Source organism: Carassius carassius, chromosome 27 (genome assembly GCF_963082965.1).
Source record: "Carassius carassius chromosome 27, fCarCar2.1, whole genome shotgun sequence".
In the NCBI taxonomy this organism is placed as follows: Eukaryota; Metazoa; Chordata; class Actinopteri; order Cypriniformes; family Cyprinidae; genus Carassius; species Carassius carassius.
Window position 1 is genome coordinate 28213338 of NC_081781.1, and position 22398 is coordinate 28235735.

General features: G+C 36.2%; 2 protein-coding genes across 4 annotated transcripts in view; both read left to right on the top strand.

The window, feature by feature from the left end:
• Window positions 1-384: 384 nt before the first annotated feature.
• LOC132107113 (transcription factor MafA-like) lies at window positions 385-8477 on the top strand. Its single transcript, XM_059513312.1, has 5 exons — window positions 385-497; window positions 2228-2983; window positions 4418-4687; window positions 6717-6932; window positions 7773-8477. The coding sequence occupies exons 2-5, from the start codon at window positions 2396-2398 to the stop codon at window positions 7920-7922; spliced, it is 1224 nt and encodes a 407-aa protein (XP_059369295.1). The 5' UTR covers window positions 385-497; window positions 2228-2395; the 3' UTR covers window positions 7923-8477.
• A 5996-nt stretch (window positions 8478-14473) lies between these two features.
• The window catches only part of LOC132107114 (sentrin-specific protease 6-like), a 47631-nt gene continuing 39706 nt past the window's right edge, over window positions 14474-22398 (top strand). For 2 of the 3 annotated variants that reach the window (XM_059513313.1, XM_059513314.1), the window contains exons 1-7: window positions 14474-14873; window positions 16085-16178; window positions 18629-18692; window positions 19973-20070; window positions 20971-21120; window positions 21678-21739; window positions 22041-22129. In XM_059513313.1, the coding sequence (XP_059369296.1) occupies window positions 14843-14873; window positions 16085-16178; window positions 18629-18692; window positions 19973-20070; window positions 20971-21120; window positions 21678-21739; window positions 22041-22129 (588 nt within the window). In that variant the 5' untranslated portion in view covers window positions 14474-14842. The remainder of the gene's footprint in view (window positions 14874-16084; window positions 16179-18628; window positions 18693-19972; window positions 20071-20970; window positions 21121-21677; window positions 21740-22040; window positions 22130-22398) is intronic. The other variant, XM_059513315.1, reaches the window with a different exon arrangement.

A 22398-nucleotide genomic window follows, 5' to 3' on the forward strand; every position in this document is an offset into this window, starting at 1 on the left:
GGATAAATTAACTGTACAATTTATTTATGTATTTTTTATTTATTTTTTTAAAGTTGTAAGTTTTGGAAGTCAACATTTTACATCCTAAAGTAATGGTTTTGTAAAAGTCATTGTCTATATGACTGAAAAAAAAAACATTTTTCTATTGTTAGTTTTATAATTAGATTTGCAACGTTTTATTTTAAAACTTTACAGGAGAGATTAAAGAAGTGTGCTGCTCATTTGACAGTTTACCATTTTGAGTATAAGTTGACTGGTGTAAAACGACAGGAGAGAGAGAGAGAGAGAGAGAGAGAGAGAGAGACGGGATGGGGATGGGGATGGGGATGGATGGGGATTTGGTGCGGGGGTCAGATGGGGGGGGGGGGCTCTGTTAGTGGCAATCACACACTCACACCAAACACATGCTCTCACACTGACACACACACTCATATACACACACTGGCAGGAGTCAATCTGTCAGTCAATACCTCAGGATGTGTCCACATGAACACACGGTAAGAAAAATGGGCTTTTTAAAACAAACTTTTTCTTCCGTTGTCTCTCCATTTCTCCCTCTGTCGCTCTGTAGTTGTGCTAGTTTTATCCTGACACTCTTTTGTTCTCTCACTCTTTTATTCCACTCTCAAATCCTCTCTTTTCCCACTCTATCTACTCTTTTAACCTTTCTATAAAACTGAAGACCATCTAAAACAACTGAAAGTAAATCATTCTCTTAGCAGCTATCTAAAATAATGATTTAAATACTGCTTGTTTCGATTTAAAAACGGTTTTATACGTTTATTAATGCTAATATTTCAGTTTAAGATGGAATTACAAATGAATGTTTAATAATTGTTGAAAAAATAATAATTTTAATCTATTAAAACTAAAAATTTCTGATTAAAATTAACTCTTTTTATTCAGGTTTGTAGTTTTAGTAGTTTATATTCTAACCTCTGAATTAAAGGTTGCCTACTTTGCTTAATATTAAGTCAAACAGATTTATTATTCTTCAAATTTTAGCACGTTAATTTCAAATTCTTTATGAAAGGTTTCAGTCATTAAAATGAATTCCTGCCTAATGTCAAGATGTTTCTGTACTAAAATGTTTTTTTATTTTTTATTTTTTTATTTCCTCTAAAGACAAGATATAACAATTGTTTAACGCAACCCTGGGCAATATTGGAATTTAAATTGGGAATTATTTGAAGTTGTAATGACTTTATTATTTATTAATTTGTGTTATCTCAAAATGCCACAGTGTTTGGTTTTTAACACAAAATGCTTCGAATGGTGCTTTATAGAGAAGATGTGTTAGTTGGTCTTTGTCTGTTACCCTATAATGAATACTTTGACCTGTATTTCATCAGTCCTGACAACATTAAATATTGTTTGAGTTGTACATTACACTTGTGTTAAGGAGCAACTGTTCAGTGGAATAACTAGATTGATGGATTAAGATTATGGGATTGGATTTAGGCCTTTCCTCTCTTAATCTGAAACAGTTTGCAACCCATACATCAACAGGATACATAATTATCCAATAAATGAAAAGCTGTTTATCACAAATGTTCTGTAATTTTTCATGATTTTTTTTTCTTAAATTGCTTTTTATGTTTTTATTATTTAATAAAGGTGTCACTATCAGCCTACACTGTAATATCAGGCCAGGCTTGGGAATCTTCTTGTCTAATGTGACATACTGTAACCTTCCAGAACATCAGTCAGTATGTTAGTCATTTCCTGCTAATGTAGTCCTACTATAACTGCTCACAGATTACCATATGTAACCCTGGACCACAAAACCAGTACCTGAATAAATAAGCTTTCCACTGATGTACGGCTTGTTAGGAGGACAATATTTGACAGAGATACAACTATTTGAAAATCTGGAATCCGAGGGTGCAATAAATAAATAAATAAAATAAAAATATTGAAAAAAATCGCCTTTAAAGATGTACAAATGAAGTCCTTAGCAATGCATTTTACTTATCAAAAATTATGTTTTGATATATTTACGGTAGGAAATTTATAAAATATCTTTACTTCATATCCTAATGATTTTTGTCATAAAAGAAAAATCTAACATTTTGACCCATACAATGTATTTTTGGCTATTGCTTCAAATATACCCTTGCTATTTCTGACTGGTTTTGTGCTCCAGGGTCACATAAAGTATCTGCACCGTATAGCTGGAGAAGACTAATGGCTAATCACGATTTTTCTCTCTCTTTTTCTTTGCCAGTTTCAGCTGATAAAACTGGAAGCCTTCAGTTCAAAGGAACAGTTATTTTAACAACTGAGTCTCATTTGCCACATTACTGTTTTTATCTCTGTGTAAAAACTGAAGTCTGTTGTTGTTCGCCTTGAAAACTCAAAGACAACAACTTCCATACTTCCTGTCAACACAGCAATGTCTTCGTCTCTGCCGCTGCCCTCTTTGCCTCCAAGCCCGCTGGCCATGGAGTATCTCAATGACTTCGACCTGCTAAAGTTTGAAGTGAAGCCTGACACCCCTCCTCCGACCTGCCTATACCCCAAACCAGGTGTCCAAGAGACGGCTGGTTCCCCGTATGCTCCTCACCCTCCTCATGACTCCAGCCTCAGCTCCAGTCCCTACACCTCCCTTCCTCCATCACCCACTCTCAGTGACGGACACCCGCCGCCATCTGCATCCTCCTCTTCCTCCTCTCTCTCGTTCCCACTGTCCATCTCCACTGGGTACATGTCAGGCCAGAGCTCCGGATCTCAAGGAAACCTGGACGGGAGCCCAGCGGCTGGAGGCCCCACGCCGTGTTCAAACCCCACCTCCTTGGAGGACCTGCTCTGGTTGGCTGCACTGCAGCAGCAGTTCGGTGGGGAGCCTGGAGGTGCCGCGTCTCTGCTGGGAGCACTTGGAGGAGTGCCGGATCGAGGAGATCGGGATCGAGGAGGATTTCTGGGATGTGAAGATGCAGTGGAGGCCCTGCTGAACTCTGCGGCAGCTGCTGTAACTTCACAGGTATGATCTAAGATATTTGGACCATGTATTTGTTTGTCACAAGAGAGTGAAGAAAATCACTTCTAATTTTGAGCGCCCTCTTACACAACAAGCGCAATTCGGCGCCAGGCGCGACGCGAGTGTTTCTTTCTAATTTCAGCCCAATGCAGTTATCATTTTCATGTCCGGCACGTTGTTTAATTTGCACCTATTTGTTCGCCCGTGGGTGTGCTGGTCTGAAAATGAGATGTATTCAGGTACATTGATGGCGGGGTTGCTATTTAAAGCAATTGAAATAGACTGCTAAAACCTGGTCTAAAGTCAATGACACAGTATTATTATAATGGATAGTCACTGTATTTATCAGAATTAGCCTACCTATTTGCAGTTGCAGATCCATTTCCTTGCTAGAGAAGCACTCCGTTTTTTTGCTTGCAAATTTCGCCATGTAAATAGCTAATCAACCATGGCGCTAGCGCAACTGGCTCTTAAGGGGAATGGGAGATGAGACTCTGATTGGTTAATTGCACGTTATGCCCAAAACATACCCATGACTCATTAAGAGAATAGGGACAACCCCTTCAGACCATGCAATGGGTGCGCCGATAATTTTTCCCATCGTTAAACTAGCAAAAGTGGATTCGGACACGCCCTAAGTGCACTTGCGTCATGCGCTTTAGACCATGCACTTAGATCGTTAAAATAGGGCCCTGAAGCTCAATTTCAGACACCATTCCATTCCAAAATGTGTTGAAAAACACAATACATAAAGCAATGGATGTACATGTTGTATTCTTAAGCCCAAAGTATACTTTGTACGTTTTGTACGTGTATGCTAGCGTATGCGTAAAGTCGAATGCACAGATTTTGAAGTATATTTCATTTGATAGAATGCATGAATGCAGGCAGTCGACACATCTTAGGAGGCAGATGCTGTTTGGGAATGCAATTTTGTGAGACGGTATTTATATACGGTATTTAGGTAGGTAATTATACAAAATCATTTTGATGATGTACTTTTGCTTGGGTTATTAAAACAACATTTGCGATGAGATCAATCCACTGGTTTGTCTAGTTATCCAATCATATGATCTGTTAAGGCAGTATATTTATTGCGTATAAAGGAACTCATTTGGTAAATGTATTTCCATTATAGTTTATGCGCATGATTTCTTATCTTATAGGCCAGGGGTTCTCAATCCTGGTTTAGGAGCCACCATTTCAACCATTTCAGACAATCAACACTTGTTTCATTAGCTGCATACCAAGTTCACATCTTGGAGTCTCTACTAATGATCCCATGACCTGATTCTGGTGTTTTTGATTAGGGAAATACACAAAACTTGCATTTTTTCACTGGTCACAAGAACCACTGGCCAAATGTGCAATTTTTATTGTAAACTCTTTCTAATGTGCTCTTTGTAATATCTTTGCATCTCCTCCGCTCTTTCACAGTTCCCAGTTTTGTCCCAGAGTTCGAGCAGCAGTCACATGGGTGACTCTAGCAGTGACAGCGGTGTTGATGTTGCTCTTAACAAACCGTCAGACATGTGTCACCGGCCTATACTGGTAGTTTCTTCCAACCCTCCATCTCTCTCCAATGTCAACACATCCACCAGTCCCTTCTCACAACCCCTCAGTCCACAGAGCCGCCTCCATCACCCACACCATCCAATGCAAGGCTATTATCATCATCATCATCATCATCATCTGCAAGTCACTCAGGTACTTCCAGTCACTAATTCATCCTCCTAAAATGGTTGTCAGCACAAGTCACATGCATGTACTCAACAGCGATCAGACTTCTTCAGCAGATACGTTCCCAAAATCATTTTCAGCTTTTCAGGAAACACTTCCAAAAGTGTGGAAAAATTAGAAAACTTTTATTTGCAAATGTTTATTAGAGAGTGTTAAGAAATATAGTTCTGAAAGTGTACTTACTTTATTTGCATGTAAGTGGCCTTTACATATTTAGGCATAGTAACACCTCCACCCAAAAAAAAAAAGGATAAGGAAATTCTGTCATCACAAAAGAAGATATTTTGGAAAAGTTGATAACCAAACAGTTGTTGGTGGCCACAAAAATAAATGAAAAATGTATTAAATACTATGGAAGTCAATGGGCTACCAGCAACTGTCTGGAACATTCTTCAACATTTTATTTTGTGTTCAAGAGAAAAAAAGAAATTCATTTTGAACAACATCAGGATGAGTCAATTATATCAGTTTAACATTTAACATTTAATCATTTAGCAGATGCTTTTATCCAAAGCGACTTACAAATCAGAACAAAAGCAACAATCAGACCAACAAGAGAACAACAACAGTATACAAGTGCCATGACAAGACTAGAATAGAATAGAAATTTTTGGGTGAACTATACCAATGCTATCTCACAACTAATTAATACGTATTTTACAAGGTGGCTAATTCATACGAATTCGTATGACCTCACTTGTACGATTCTGTACGATTTGTCTAGACCCCAGTGAAAGGTAGGTTTAGGGGCGGGGTTAGGTGTAGGTCATTTGTACAAATTCATACTATTTAGCCACCTCATTAAAAAGTATGAATTGCCATGAGTTAGGCTGACTATATATTATACGAAAGTATATATATATATTTTTAAATATAGTTTGAAGATCTAAATACAATTAAGCACACTGTTTTTTCACGTTTTGCACAAATTCAGTGAGAATGCTTTACATTTTAAACTATAAATGGTTGGGGTTTTGTTTTGAAGTGTGTTGAAAGCAGTTTGATGGATGTGGATGGTGAATGGCTGTCTCTAAATGTGGAGCAGTGCTATCAGATTATGGTAATATATACTATTAATATGATGTAATCCTGATCACTGTCACTTACACTCAGTCAGATTATGCTGTATGGAAATGTGCAGCCAAAATCACAAACACACACAACACTACACCTCTAGGCCAACCATTTAACATGCATAAACACAAAGCTCATACATTTTAGTTTAATTGTTATGTTATCCAACATGATGTCATGAGAAAACAGTATAGTCCTATAGCATACTAGCATAGTATTTATTATTTAGTTTGGTTGCAAGTGTAGTTTGTTTTGCCTAGTGGCTTTTGTGTCACTGCTAGAGTTGTGTTCAAACCAGTTGATATCAACAACATAAGCAAGTTCATTGATAGTTACTATAGTGTTGATTGATTTTCAGTTAAGTAGTTTTTGTTGCAGTTGAAACATTATTGATAACAAATAAATCCAGTCTGCCACCAATTTGCCAAAACAGTTATGAATTGTGAGTTTGAGAATGACTAATTTTTAAAAGGAATATATCAATAATGCTTCAGTTGCAACCAAAACTACTTCACTAAAAATGCGTGCATGCATACATATATAAATATTGTAGTAAAAAAATAAAAAAAAAGAACTTGCTCAGTTGTATGACTATTGCCATTTTATTTTTTATTATTACTGTTGTGGTTATTATCTTGTCATGTTTTTTACAGTTGTTGATATCAACTGGTTTAAATTCTAATAGCACCACAAAAGAAATGAGGCAATACAAACTACATGAAATAAATAATACCTCTACATGACTGTGATGTTTTCAACTGACTGTTCAGTACATCAAACATTTCTACCGCTGTGTACTAATCATTTATCTGTTATTGTCCACGTGAGTGTTTGATGAAGCTTTGAGTTTCATTATAACACTTTGTGTCCATTCCATAAAAAATATCTCAGACTTACCTCTTCTTGTCTCCTTCTCTTTCAGTGTGGGATGGATGAGCGTTTTTCCGATGAGCAGTTGGTAAATCTGTCAGTGCGAGAGCTGAACAGACATTTGCGTGGGGTAAGCAAAGATGAGGTGGTCCGTTTGAAACAGAAAAGACGGACGCTGAAGAACCGCGGTTATGCCCAGTCCTGCCGTTACAAACGACTCCAGCACCGGCACGCGCTTGAGTCCGAGAAGCACATTCTCACACAGCAGGTACACTCTCAAGCACTGAAATATGACCGGAAATAGACAACACAACACAAACAACAAAAGTCAATTGTAACCAGTGTTGGGGAAAGGTGCTACTAAAAGTAATGCATTACAATATTGTGTTACTCACTAAAAAAGTAACTTTAAATGAAGTTCCAAACGTAGGTTCGGGAGGAGCCTGATCATTCAGTCCTGTCAATCCTCATTACGAGCCTATATAAGCAGCTCTCATTGCGCCACCCAGCTTCAATTCGTCCAGCATCCCTCCACCTCCCCATCTCCACCTCTATTTCTCTTTTTCTCCCTTTAGGTAGTACCTCAATGGGGGGTTGAACTAGGCGCTCAAGCTGAGCCTCGGGTTCAAACCTCCATTGAGGACAGCAAGCCAAGTTCATTTACCATTAACCATCAGGACTGGATGGGCAGGCGAGCTCATGAAAGTAGCATAAAGTAATGCATTACTTGACTAGTTACTTAACAAAAAAGTAATCTGAATACATAACTTGCGTTACTTGTCATGTGTGACCCCCAAAATTATAACATAACTCTCTTAGTAATCTGGAAAACATTTTAAGACTATTTTAAAGTCCCAATGGAATTGTAATGGAATATTGCCTTTTATTTTAAATTATTTATGTGTATGTGTATTTCTTTTTTTATAAACTTTAATCAAAATCATTCAAGTCCAAAACAAAATCAAGTCCCAGTCTAAACTTTTTCGCATTCAAGAAGCTGTTTTACTCAGATATATAACAGTAGTAAAGTTAAATTCGAAAGTTAATATCAGTCAAAATGATTTTAGTTTTTAAAGTCTAGGATTTCTCTCTGTTTTGGTTCCTCTAGCTGGAGCAGCTGCAGTGTGAGCTGTCTCGCGTGTTGAGAGAGCGAGACACATACAAAGCTCGTTACGAGAAGCTCATCAGTTCCAAAGAGACTCAGCCTTCCCATCCCAACACCTCGCCTTCTCCTACTCCTCCGGACTACTTTTTGTGACAACATTAGCATTGTACAGAAGAGAGCTGAAGGAGAGCTGATTATTGTGATGGGTGAAAGTAATTCAAAAGAGCTGTGAATACAACTCAACTTAAAATAAGCTATTAAACCAAAGCAGGTTGATTGTGAGGTGGACCTGGATTGTGACATAATGGCGCTTGTGTCGTGCTACTGCTGATGGGATTGCGTATTTGCCCATCGTTAGCTTGTGTAGCAGCAGCATGATTTCATTAGCATTCATAGCTAATCAGACACAGAAGGGTTCTAGCATATTTTGAGTTTTGGATAGACACTGAAATGTACAGAATAAAAGTAATGACAGCATTTAAAATGTATTTTACGTATTTATAATGAACACTCAGAGAATCATAAACTTTTGAATTAAAGGCATGGGGATAGGTGGATTTATAATAAATAAGATTTATTAAATATGTTGGCTATTTCTTATTTTTTTATTTAACACATTAACCAATTTTGATATTATATTGGTTTCGTTCTATGAATCAATAAATAAGTAATATTTTATATCTTTGATGATTCAGCCATAAACTTAAAGGGACAATTCACCTAAAAATGAAAATTCTGTCAGCATTTACTCACCCTGATGTTTTTCTAAATCCACATGAATTTTTCTCATTGTCAGTATGGAAAACAATACTATAGAAGTGAATCATCAATCATCAAATGTTTGGTTACCCACATTCTTCAAAATATCTTATTTTGTGTTCAGCAGAAGAAAGAAATTCACACAGGTTTAAAACAATGTCGGGGTGAGTAAATAATGGCCGAATTTCCATTTTCCGAGAACTGTCCCTTTAAGCCTTTGAGTTACTTTTATTAGGGCTAATGCAGTGTTCATTTATGAATACATTTGACTTGAAAATAGGATTTTCCATAATTTACCAGTATGTAAAAATCAAACTGGTATACTCATTTGTTAGAGGATAAATCTGGTTTACTTGTGTAAAATAATTTACAGTTTAATTGCTGTTAATATTGATATTGTACAGTTTTAGTATCTAAATGTACAAAAAAAGAAAATGTGTGCACATTTTCTGCTAATACCTATGAATACGAATGAGATCACCCATGGTAGCACAAAAGGCTTGGTATCTCATTGTGTTGAGCTATTTGTCATGATGAGTTTAGTTCTTACGAGAGTTTCATTAGCAAATTTATTTGGCATTCACCAAAATGACTGTTAGAGATATAAATCTATGAAGAACTGCTGAATTTTTGAGCAAGAATGCAACACATGTAGAATCTATGTGTATAAGCCATCTGTGTGATATTTTCATAGTAGCTACTGCAACTCACTGAAAAGTAAAGCAATCAACAAACAAACACAAACCAAACGAAAATCATTACATAACTATGAGTGGCTGTGTCTTTGGAAGTTACATCTTATGATTAAGTTAAGGGTGTAATTTAACTGTGACACCAAATTCATTTAGCAATTCACAGAGCTGGTCACTGTGGGTGTTAGTAGATGACTATTTAGACGCAGACTTTTCTAGGAGGTTTACTTGGCTCGCCATAGGTTTATAAATTAAAATGTATCAGGCTATTTTCATTATTTATTCACAGTATTTATTCATTGTTTGTAATGTGATAATTTTGTTCATTTGATAGTGTGTATTAATTTCATTAATATTTTGTAGCAGGGTAAAACATATTATAAGAAATATTATATTCATTATGCTCTGTTTGTAGTGGTTTCTTATGAAATAAACATACTTTTACCATTAATGATTTCGCCAAGGATTGTGGACTGTACAACTGACTCATTCATCTTATGTGTCACGATGTATTTTATTTTATTTTATTTCATTTTACTTTATTTTACTTTACTGTTTTCCCTGAGGTCCACTCATAATGTTCATGAAGTTGACTGACCAAGACATGACCATTTTCAACGCTTTTGGAGCTTCTTCTCATTTAAAGAAATAGTTCACCCCAAAATAAAAATGTACTCACTCTCAAGCCATCAAAGATGTAAATGAGTTTGTTTATATATAATATTTTAGAAAACATAAACATTGCATCTCTTTGCTCTACAATGGATCCTCTGCAGTGAATGGGTGCCATCAGAATGAGAGTCCAAACAGCTGATAAAAACATCACAATAATCCACAAGTAATCCACACCCCTTAACATCTGGTGAAGTGAAAAACTGCGTGTTTGTTAGAAACCAATCCACCATTAGAGGATTTGGAAAAAGTCCATCTCCTGTTGTCCTCTCTCATCAGATAGGATAGGTCCAAGGTATCTTGGAGAGTTGAGGTGTCCAAGTCGCAAGATCTAACTACTGGGGTGCCTCAGGGCTCAGTACTTGGACCACTTCTCTTCTCTGTCTGCATGGCATCTCTAGGTTCTTTCATTCAGTAAGATGGCTCTCCCTGCAAACAAGCCTGCACTGGCCCTTTAAGGGCCCAGTTAGGGCTGCCAGCACAGGGCCCCTGAGAATTTGCTCATTGGCAAAACGTTGGCCCCTTAGCAATGGCTCACTTAGCCTCCAGGAAGCCTTAGCACTGTTTTATTGAAAATATTAAAGTTTGAAGTCACCGTTATGGAGATAAGCGCTAAGTGGGCCCATCAAGGCTTGTTTGCAGGGTCTTCATATCATATCAGCTATGCTGATGTCACTCAGCTCTACCTCTCATTCCATCCTGATGATCCAGCGATAGCTGCTCGCATCTCAGCTTGACTAACAGACATTTCTTGCTGGACTAAGGGCCATTACCTTCAACTCAACCTTTCCAAGACAGAACTGATTGTTCAAGATCTGGTTCTGTTCTATATTGCAACACCCTCTTGGCAGGCCTTCCAGACAGTTCTATGAAACCACTACCAATAGCTGCTCACATTACCTAAATTCACTACTTCAGACTTACATGCCCTCTAGAAGCTTGTGTTCTGCAGGTGAACGGTGCATTGAAGTGCCATCCCAAAGAGGCACAAAACCGCTTTCAAAGACTTTTACCTTTACTGTTGCCTGCTGGTGGAATGACCTGCACAACTCAATCCAAGCAGCTGAGTCCTTAGCCTTCTTAAAGACACATCTCTTCCATTTACGCTTAACTCTCTACCACTTTTTTATTCTATAAAATCTTTTTTCCATTTTGACTACTTTTTTCTTTTTCTTTATTATTTAAAAAACCTTACTACATGTACTGTGTCAAACTAACTAAGAAGACAAGTCACAGCATTTACATATTATTGCTCTTTTGTTGGTTTAATCGCTTCTATTGTCCTCATTTGCAAGTTGCTTTGGAGAAAAACATCTGCAAAATGACTAAATCAAAATTATGGTGTAACCATTCAAATATGACCAGCCCACCAGATCCCATTATGATATATTATTACCAAATAATGAATCAAATCTTTTTATCAACTTGTTTGTATTCAGTTAGCACAGATTTTGTATTTCTTTTTGAATCTGATTGATTGTTGGTCTGTTTTTTGTGTGAACACTGGTGAAACAATCAACAGATAATGTTTTTTTGTTTTTTTCACTCAAAACCTGAGTTCAGATCAATGAGGCCTACAATCAATAAAATACAAAAAGAAATACAAAACCTGTCCTCACTGAAAGAAAACAAAGTTAATAAAATATTGAATCCAGTATTTCATGGTAATATAGCATAATGAGAGATTCACAAGCATTTTTTTAAAGGCCTGTCCTTTTTTGACCAGGAACATCAAATTCGGTAAAATATTTTCAGCACAGCACAAGGGTTAAAGTATATTATTTACAGAATAAGTACTCTTTTTAAGGTAAGCTAAAGTGAACTTAAATTTAACAAGGGATAACTCGACAGGTCTCAAAAGAAAACCTACTCAAAACAACCTCTGCTCAGCACTACACTGTGTTTTATTACTGCATGTGTCCAAAACCTCTTAAAGAGGTGCTCTTAACCTTCTTAAAGATACACTAATCAGATTAACCACGGCCATAGCATTTATACGCTAAGAAATACAGTATAAGTCGAACTAAATGAATAAATAAGAAAATATTTGGCAATATGTTGGCAAGTAAGATGAGTAAAACCACCCTTTTAAATTTTTTGCAATTCAATGTGAACGAACCACCAGACCAGCCAAGAACACACTAAGATCAATGGTGGCAAGTTTTGCAACAAGCAGCATTTCTATTTTCTTGTGTTTAGTTGGTCAGTTTTTGTAAGCTTAATTTCCTGTCCATCTCTTTAGTTTCAAATGTGTCTCTGCAATTGTTTCTTTTCCACCGCTCTCTCTTTGTGTCTCTCTGTGAATCTGACCCTGGATGAGAGTTGTTTAGGATGAGCTCACGTTTGTCCCTCCTCCCTCTTTCTCTCTTTCTGTCTCTCTCGCTCTCTCTCTCGGCAGAGCACAAAGCCACGGGGATTATGGGTATAATAGAGCACGGGCCGCTCTCTGCCGGGCCTCATTGTCTATGAGAGGGGCTCAACTGTGGACAGAGCATACACACACTCACCCCACTGCTGTGCTATACACACATATCTAAACAACCACACACAAAACACACAAACACAATTTTTTTTCCAAAATTAAGTATACAATAATAATAGACAGCAAAATCTATCAATAGTAAGCTTACAAATAGCTTGTATGCTGTACAGAAAAGGTACAAAGCTGTCAATGGGGCGGTAACCTTAGGTACAAAAGCTATAAAAGGTACATTTTTGCACCTAAATGGTATATATTAGGAAACTTAAAGGTACATATTAGTTCTTTAAAAGTGCATTTTATCTAAAGGGTACCAGCCCTGTGACAGCTTTGAGCCTTTTTCCTGAGAATGTGTCGATAGCAGACTATTGTGGACTTACAAATTTTGAGAATTTATTTCCATTTCAGCCTCTAATTAAACTAATTGTTTTAGGATTTTTAAAAAAAAAGTCAAATATAGATGAAAAAATGAGATATTTAAGATTCTACACTATTTCTTTTCATAATGTAATAATGTAAGATGCTCAGATTGTTTAACTGATACTGATCTAACAATCTTAATGAAAAATAAACATAAAATAGTTCAAATGTTCATGGTTTTCTTCTTTTGTAGCATTTCGTTCCCTTATCACAGTAGCAGCTTGAGGTGACAAGGCAATCTGACCCTTTTGCACAAAAGACTTAATATGGTTAATGCCTCAAATTTGATTGAGTGAATCTGGGATATTTCTTATTCACTTTAATTTTGTATGCACTCATACAATGTCAGGATAATAAGGGATGTTGGAGCTTAAGAAAAGGTATGATATCTTGACCCCCACACAATATGAATGACATTCATGTAGAAATATGATTTGAATGGTTCTCTGCTGCTCCCTGCTGTTAATGTTGATTTAAATCTGCTGAAACTCATCTTATTTGACCGATTTTACTTCAATTTTTGTGGTCATTCTTAGGAATTATCAATAACTGTTTAAAAAAACAAAAACATATATATATATATATATATATATATATATATATATATATATATATATATATATATATATATGCAACTTAGAAGCCAAGAAAATATTTAAATCATAGCTAACTTGTGATTTCTATCATATTATTATGTGTTCGAATAATATATTAGAAAATGTATAATTTATTATCATAAATTTGTTGTTTTTAAATGTGTACTTTTATTTAAAAGGGATCTAAAATAACAGTGACAGTATTTATAATGTTACAAAAGATTTCTGTCAAATAAATGAAAAAAAAAATAATTATGGTAGGGTGCATTTATAAGAAATGTCGAGCAATTAGCCTACAAACAAGCAATATTCATATGTATGCTTACTATATGCATAAAACAGGTTGGACATAATGTTGTTTCTTTCAACTGATAAACTCAATAAATAATAAATATTGTGTGAAGAACATTTTAAAAGTCTGAAGAACCTTTTTTCCACTCTAAAGAACCTTTTGGAAAGATCTTGCGGATGTTAAAGGTTCTTCATGGAACCGCTGATACAAATAAAGAACTTTATTTTTCTTTCCTTTTTTTTTATGTAATATACTTTTGTCTGATTTGTGATTGCACACTGACTTATTTGTCGCATTTTATGAACTGTAAACTAATCTTGCCATTGATGCATTTTTTTCAATGTGCAGAATAAACAGAACCATATTTTGTTTACAAATATATTAAATTAAATGAAAAAAAATGCTGTGCATCCTTTAAAAAAGGCACCTGAGACAGGAGTTTTGACAACTATGCATCCCAAATCATAGCAAGCAATTAGTGAACAGAAATATGCATCCATTATTTATAAGTTAGCATTCTCCAGACTTTCAGATTGTGTTTTACTTTCTACTTACATGACATGCACTTACATGCAATTTATCGTGGTTTATTACCTGTTTTTATACAGTCTATGATAAAAACAAAAATTCTTATAGCCAAATATTTATGATTTCATTTTTTTTTTGTACTTATTCATGAGTTACGAAAAATATCATGGCCATTACAATCTAGATAAATACTGATATTTAAGAAGAATATGCCAAAGCAATCGCATTTACTACGTTTTACTGCACAAAAGTCTTGGCGGAAGTGACTCAATAGCGCTTCATTGTGCAGAATAATTCACTTTTAACCGTTTGGAGTTTCACAAAATCTCATGTTTTACTAAATGCATTTTAGTCGCATAACTATCTTTGAGTTATTAAGCTTTTAATACCGCAGTCAGACGGCTTTTTTTCTTTGAGGCTGTTTGCAGCAGGATTTCTGCTCACTTGGACTGCAGATGGACTAAAAAACACACACACAAGGCGATATCATTTGACATAGATTGAGTTTGAGTTAAACTGGAATGTGAACTCATGAAATCAAATGTGAAATATTAAAGTGTTTTAAGTGTTGAAGTGACAGAAGTCTCTGAAGTGCAGTGCGCGAGATTATACTCGCTTTCAAGGGATGGACCAATATGAATCATAAAAAGAGTCTATTTATTGAAGGTAAGACCGGAGCTTTGTGTATTTGTGTTTAGTTGCACCTTTTATGGTGTTTAAAAGTGCTGTTTTGTCTCGTTTTGGTGTGTAAATATATACATATTATCCGTCAGATGTCATTGTGTTCGCGTTAGCGCATGAGCTAACCGAGCAGCTGCATTCACTCTGCAAAAATATAAACGTCTGACAATATTAAACAATAAATATACTTCAGTTAAAGTGTAGTGTATAACATATGTGTAGTGTAAAGGTCTGTCTCATTGCTAAGGTGTCTGTTTGAGTCTATGGATGCTAAAACAGACTTAGGCCTGACGCTATGCGCCGATATAAACAAACTTAAATCATTGAAATATATCTCAACGTAAAATTACTCATTCCAGCTTGTCATCAACAATAAACATAACTGTATTTATGCATTCGTCTCCGCTGTCTTTAGGTTTCTTAACTGGTGGGCCTTCAACCTCATGCTGTAATGTTCAGTTATTTATTAAAATGTTGTTTTCCTCTCATATGCGAATGACTATATTCACCTGTTTTCCATCATAATGCCATTAAAATACGTAAAAGGAAAGAATTACATTTATGTTGACTACTCTTGCATAATATCCCAAGATATTTTATAGATAATATCAGATATTTTATAGTTTCTAATTTCTATGCAGTTTTCAAGTCTGAAAAGTGGTTTTAGAAAGCCTTGATTTTGTTAGTGTTCATGACAAAATGCGGTTGTTCACCAAAAATAGCGTTTAATTGATTAAAAAAACAGTAATAGTGTAATTGATATTTGACAGAAATAATGTTTCCCATATTAAGAAATATTCTCTGTAGTAGTTCCTTCTGTTTCTCTGGATCTAAGGATTGTCTGATGTGTTCAGAAACAGGGACTTAAATTACTAAAATGTTGCATTTTCTTCTTGGTTTGGTTCACTTTCAAGGTAAAATTTCAGCTGATGCCAAAATGCATGAAACAAGATACTTTATACAAGTCTTGTGTGAGTAAAACGTCCTCTCATTAGTCAGAGTACAACTTTGTTTCTCATGGCATCATCCATCGAAAACTTAGTTTAGAGGGCTTTTTGTGAATGTAGCCATCATTCCCGAAGGCAAATGTTATATAATTAACCAGTTAGAGCCTTCATCGGGACATTATTCTTGATATGCACATTTAATTCCTTATTCAGCTGTTTTCTAAAGATGTGTACTGATGTGTTTGATAGCTCTGGATCAGTATGAGGACAGGGGAGATGGAGGCTTTAAGCAGACCTGGAGGTGTTCTCTCTCAGATGATAGTGAAGACCACAGCAGACACGAGTAAGGTCCTTTAGCACAGTGTCTGAAGTTCACTTGTGAGCGTTTCCACTCCATTTCGTGGTCAGTCTGCATGACGTAGTTTTTATCATCAGCACAGTACTAATACTTTTTTGATACTTTCCTAATAGTAAAAGCATACAGTTGACCAGAAGATAAACACACCATAAAAACATGATGTGAAATGGACTTGCAATATAATAAGTGTTGGGGAAAGTTACTTTTAAAAGTAATGCCTTACAATAATGCGGTACTCCATAAAAAAGTAACGAATTACATTACTTGGTTACATTTTATGGAAAGTAATGCGTTAACGTTACTTTTGCGTTACTTTCGTGTTACCTTTTCAAATATGAGCAGGGCTTAATTGTTTTGAATATAAGAAGTTCTATTTATAACAAATGTAAAAGCCCTCAGTAGAATAAACCTCAGTTAGTTACTTGAAAAAAGTAATCTGCTTACGTAACTCACGTTACTTGTAATGCGTAACCCTCAACACTGAATATGATAATGTGACCGGAGACTCAAATCAAGCACTCCAGGTCAAGCAGTCAAACAATGCAAACTCTTTTGTATGGTTTTTGTATGTAAATACTTTCTGGACAGGCAGAGCTGGGTATTAACCGATTGCATGTGATCTGGATTACATAACCAGATAAAAAAAATGAAGTACTTGTAATTAATTAAATTGCATTTTAAAATACTCAGAATCAGAGTATAGTGACTTTTTTTATTGATTAGCTACAAATTATTCACTCAGTGGCAATACATTATTCAAATTGATTGATGCTGCCTGATTTTTCTTTTTCATCTTTTAAAATGTTTCTTTTAGAAATACCCTTTAATGTATAGACGGTTTCATCGGGCGCACGCGCCTGGACCTAAGTTGACTTCCGGTCTGTGTTGTGTATATCAGTCTGGCTGCAGTACCTTCTACAAACGCAGTTAAAGTCAAGGTGATGAATAGACTGAAGTTGGGCTCAGGTGGTTGTGCTGCGGGATGTGTTTCCCATACATTTATTTATTTTTGGAGACTCACCACAATTTTAAAACTGATCGATTTTCAAAAAGACTTTGTTGAATAAACATGAGTAACATTACGTACTGCACGTTTAATAATAATAATTCCTTACATTTATATGTTTAAATATCAAAACGAGGCACAGGTGTTTTTATATCGCTGTATTTCTGAAGGAAGACTTGCATGTTGTATGCCTGATAAAGCAGCGTGTGAGCATACCAGCTCTGCTTTGTTTACAACTGTTACTGGGGAAACCTCTATTTCTCGCGCTTTATGTCTATGCTTTAAAACATCTCCTGCTGGCAAAGATTGAATTTGCATTTTCATTAAGTCCGCCTGATCCACGCGGCAAACATATTTTGTTTGTTATCAAAAAATATCTACTCTAGAGGGACTTGGCTGTTGTTATTGATTCTATTTGGAAGTCTACCGGAAGTTAAGTTAGGTCCACAAAAGCGTGCATGCGAAGTAACGTTTGTTTATGTTGTTGCCGTTGAAACCGTCTATATACCTTCACAAAGTCTTCCATTTTTTGTGAACGTTAACACAAAGACCTGTCACTACTCAGGTGCATGCAGAGGCCATGCAGCGTTTGACCACTGGATTTGCAAAAATCATTCCAGTTTTAAGAAGTGTTTTCTTTGCATTTCAACACTGCATCAACTACTGATCACTCAGTTGGTTATTTTGACTTTCAAACACATTGAAATGCACAAATTCACCTTATTTCTTATTGCCATGTAATGCAGTGATTTTTGCCAGCCGAATCTCTTTCACCCTTGAGTACCCTTGAGATTTTCAAATAAATATTTTAAGAATTATGTATCACAATTGCACGTTCAAGATTCTCTTTGCATTGGTTATTGTTCACATGACATGCAGGTTAATAAATTAAATATTCACTTTTTTTAGTAAGTGATTTGATGGATGTTATTTTAAAAGATTTTAATTTGACATTTTTTATGATTTTAATTATTTGATTTTTTTAGTAAACTCACAAACCCCCTGCGGTTCCTTTACTAAACCCCATTTTGGGAAACTTTGATAATTAAAATGCCTAATATTTAATGCAATAACAATGAATGGAATATATTTTATCCTATTAAATTCAGTGTTATAAATGAGTTTAGTCCAAAGTAATCAAAAAGTAGTCTGATTATATTAACTGAATTGTGTAATGTAATGTATTGCTTTACTAACCACGGTTTATGTCAGTCAATTTGGAATCAGTAATGGACTACAATTTTTAAGTTATCTCCCCAGCTCTGTGGACACTGGTATCTTAGACCAGGTATCTTGGTATCTAAAAATGCAGCTTTCACCTTATAAAAACACTTCTTGTGTTCCAACCCCACAACTGTCTGTGTGTCTGGTTTTTCATAGCAAATACGTGAATAAATGGCCCCTAAATGTGTCTCTTGTTTTCCACTAGCGCCACCCTTGTGACCATGGAGCGAGTGAGTGGCCAGCAGGAGCTTTCCCCCGAGGGAATGAAGGTATCCACAATCTTCCTATCCCTCTCATATGATCCATTATCTCTCATTTCTTTCAGTTATCTGTCAGTGGTTGAGCTCCGGTCCTTCCTGTTTCTCTTTCCTGATTCACAGAGGGTGCGTGTTGTTTTTCTGCTGTAACAGACTTCTACCATAATTACATCTCATGGTGCAATATGGTGTGGGTGGTCTTCTCAAATTCTCTTATCACACAGAATCACGATCCATGATCTTCCCAGTTTTGAGAGGCACTATCATGACTTAAAACGCAGTACTGCATTAAGCAACCAAAATTACTTTTTACTTAAATGAAGACTTTTGAAAATGATGTGATGGCTGCACACATTCTCTCTGCGTTCCTTGACGACCTGTAAACTAACATCATGCTAATTGTTGTACCCATAGATATGTATAGGTAGATTCCCCTTTCGACCGCTCCAAGACACATCCGCCATCTAAATAATAGGGAATCTACCTATACATATCTATGGTTGTACATTTATTAACGTAATGGTGACATATGTTCTCGTTTCTGAAACGCAGTGAAAACGTCAGTGTAGACCAGGATCGTTTTCATTTTAAAACGCAGTTTTAAAGCTAAAACACACTAATGTAAACAGTAGGGCTGAGACAATAAATCGATGCATTGCAAATCGAGAAATGATTCTGCAGGTTGTTCTCTCTTGAATCCTCTGAGCTTAGTTAGCCATATTCTGCATGCTTCCAGCTCCTTACACACGCACCACTTGAACCTAAAGTAATCAGTCATAAAGTTCGAAAAGGTTGAACGAATTACAAGGATGTTCACAGTGGGCTGTGTTACCTGAATCTCACATCATAAAAGCCAATGTGAAAGTACATTTAAACACAATACTCAGCAAAACGCGCAAGCACTGTTTCTCTTGAAAAGGAGCAATAAGAAAATTTGCAAAAGTGCAGATGAGTGGAGAAACATAGTCCTTGATTTCCCTGTGCCTTCATATAACATCATCACTTTGCGGGATTTTGGGGGGAAAGGACCCAAATTGTTAGCAACAAAGTGTAAAGCAAACAATTTTCTAGAATGTCATTATATGATGTAACATATTTTAACATTTAAAATGACTGCAATAGACCAAGGTTGAATTAAAATGCTAAATGGTATAATACAAGATTCTTTTGCCCATATGAAATAACTGTGGTCAGTTACATGTTAATGAACTCCAGTGTGATGCTTGTTAGGGTTGGTCTGTTATGTTGAGCTGTGACCTTATAACCTCAGCAGTCCGATCTGTCTTTGGCAGACTCCATCCATGAAGCGCTTCAATGCTAATGGGTCAATGGAGACTCATGAACGACGTCCAGATCAATTAAAGCCACTCAACAGAACCGGCAAGCCCAGGTATTGCAATTGTATTGTGTGTGTGTGTGTACATGTATTTGAGTTGCATGATTAATCTTATATAAATGTCTGATTCTCTCAATTATTTAAGGATAACATATTTGCCCTCTGGGTAATATACTAAAAACAATTCATTTTCAGTTGACATTTTTAGTTATCTTGCATTGGTGACAAGCTTTCACTGCCAGATTTCAAGAGTTTACATCCCCCAATTGGTGCTTTTCCCTTAAGAAGATAGCACTTTACTTAAATTCACAACCTGGCAATAATGCACATGAACTAATGAGCTGAAAACAACGGCAAACATTCAAGTTGGAGTTTAGTGATCTGCCCAAATGAAAGTGTAATATGTTTTCTTTCACGTGGTCAATTGCAGTGTTGCGGTGAATAAATCTGTAAGCGAACAACAATTGCAATTGCTTTATGCACATACAATTTTATTTGTGAAAAAAGGTTTGTTTAGCTATTCAGAGAAGCTTCTTGTACCATTTTTCATAATGTAAAGAGTGTGTTAATTTACATGATAAACACAATACTAGGGTTGTGATGGTGAGGAAATTTTCCAACCTGTTAATGGACTTGTGACAACATTAATTGAATGAACAGTGCTCTCTTCCACCCTCAATACCCATGGCTGAAGTGCCCTTGGACAAGGAACTTGGATGGGTTAAATGCAGAGCACCAATTCAGAGTATGGGTTACCATACTTGGCAAATGTCACGACTTTCACTTCCCCTTCTCACTTCACTTTCACTTAGAAGTATATTTCATGTACAAGATCTTTTGAATCTTCATTTGGTTATTACATTTTTTCTTCACAAAAAGATTGTTTTTAATCCTGTTATTTATATTAAATGTATATACTCATGCCCTGTGTTGATGTTGTTGATGGTCCCTCAGTGAAGCAGCTCACTCAGCGAGTGTGTCTCCGCTCCCGAGTCGAACCAGCTATCTGATAATGAGTCCAGCGCCGTCCCAAGGAGTCATGGTTCAGGGGCGGCTCTTCCAGCATGCACAGTTCTCTGCTCCAATCAGAACGCTGGAGCAAAGGTATGGTGCTGGATGAGCTGACTTCACCCAATAAACAGGCTAACTCATCTTCAGATGATTGATATAGATTGAGTGGAAATACATGCATTGGGAGTAATACTGTCTAGTTAACAGTAAGCTGTTAGTAATGCCATTTTCTCAAGAGCAGGTAAAACATAAGACAAGCCTTAGCTTTCTTGGCTGCTCAACAACAACAACAACAACAAAATCAGGTGCATTTGACCTTGCTGTTAGGAAATATAACCCAATCCTGTTCTGAAATGCATTTTGTGGCTTGCCACATACATTATTTTGCATACTCTGTAATGTAATGTAAAGCGTTTTCTCTTACACCCTAAAGGATTCTTCCAGGTTCAGTACGTCAAGCTCTACCCTGAACATTTGCGCTATAATGTTGATTAATAAAATAAAAATTTTCTTTCCCTCCAAAATGATCACAAAAAATGTTAATAGAGCTTCATTTGTTTGGAACCCAGAAGATCGGCTGTGACATTTCTTGAGTGGATCTGATGTATTTCAGAGTCCTTGTGCTGTTTGCCAATGTTTCTCTCCTGCAGATCCGATATGATCCAAAGAGTTGAGCTGGACCGCATTCTTCTCACCTGTCCCCAGACTCCAGGTGAGCAGATAAAGAACTATTGAGTTGTCTGATTTGATTATTTACAGAAAGCAGAAAATATCTAACAGATTAATGTATATCTTCCTATGGCACTGAGAGAATAAGCACGTCAAAATTCAGAAACTGACTGTCTGGTTACTGGAGTTACTTTATGAGCAATCAAGTTAGTACAGTGTTCATTTTGGTCATTTCAGTTAAGTTAGTAGTGATTAATCTGAGATGCCTTGAGTCCTGTGGGGATCTTAGAAGCACTTGATCATATGAAGATGAGTTGAAGTACATGGCTGTTGTTCATCACTAGATTCAGAAGACATCAGTGTTAAGAGGCTCGTCCATCAGAAACGGCGGCCAATGAACGATAGTCCTGTTCCTGTGGGCAAACCAGTTGAGGTGAGACAATAGCTCTGCACATTCACTGCCTCTGCATTCAGATGAGGGTAGTTCAGAAGTCAAATGAGGGTTTCTGAAAGTCTTAATTTGCCCTACCACCAATTAGGGCCCTAAAAAGGTCTTAAATCAGTCTTAAATGAATGACATTCAGGCCAAACGTTGCATGCATTGCAAATTGTCTTTAGTATTTTTGACTTTCTTTTCGAAAAGATACCCAAATAGCTTTTAAACAATGATGCATTTACAAGAGTTGCAAAATGAAGACATTG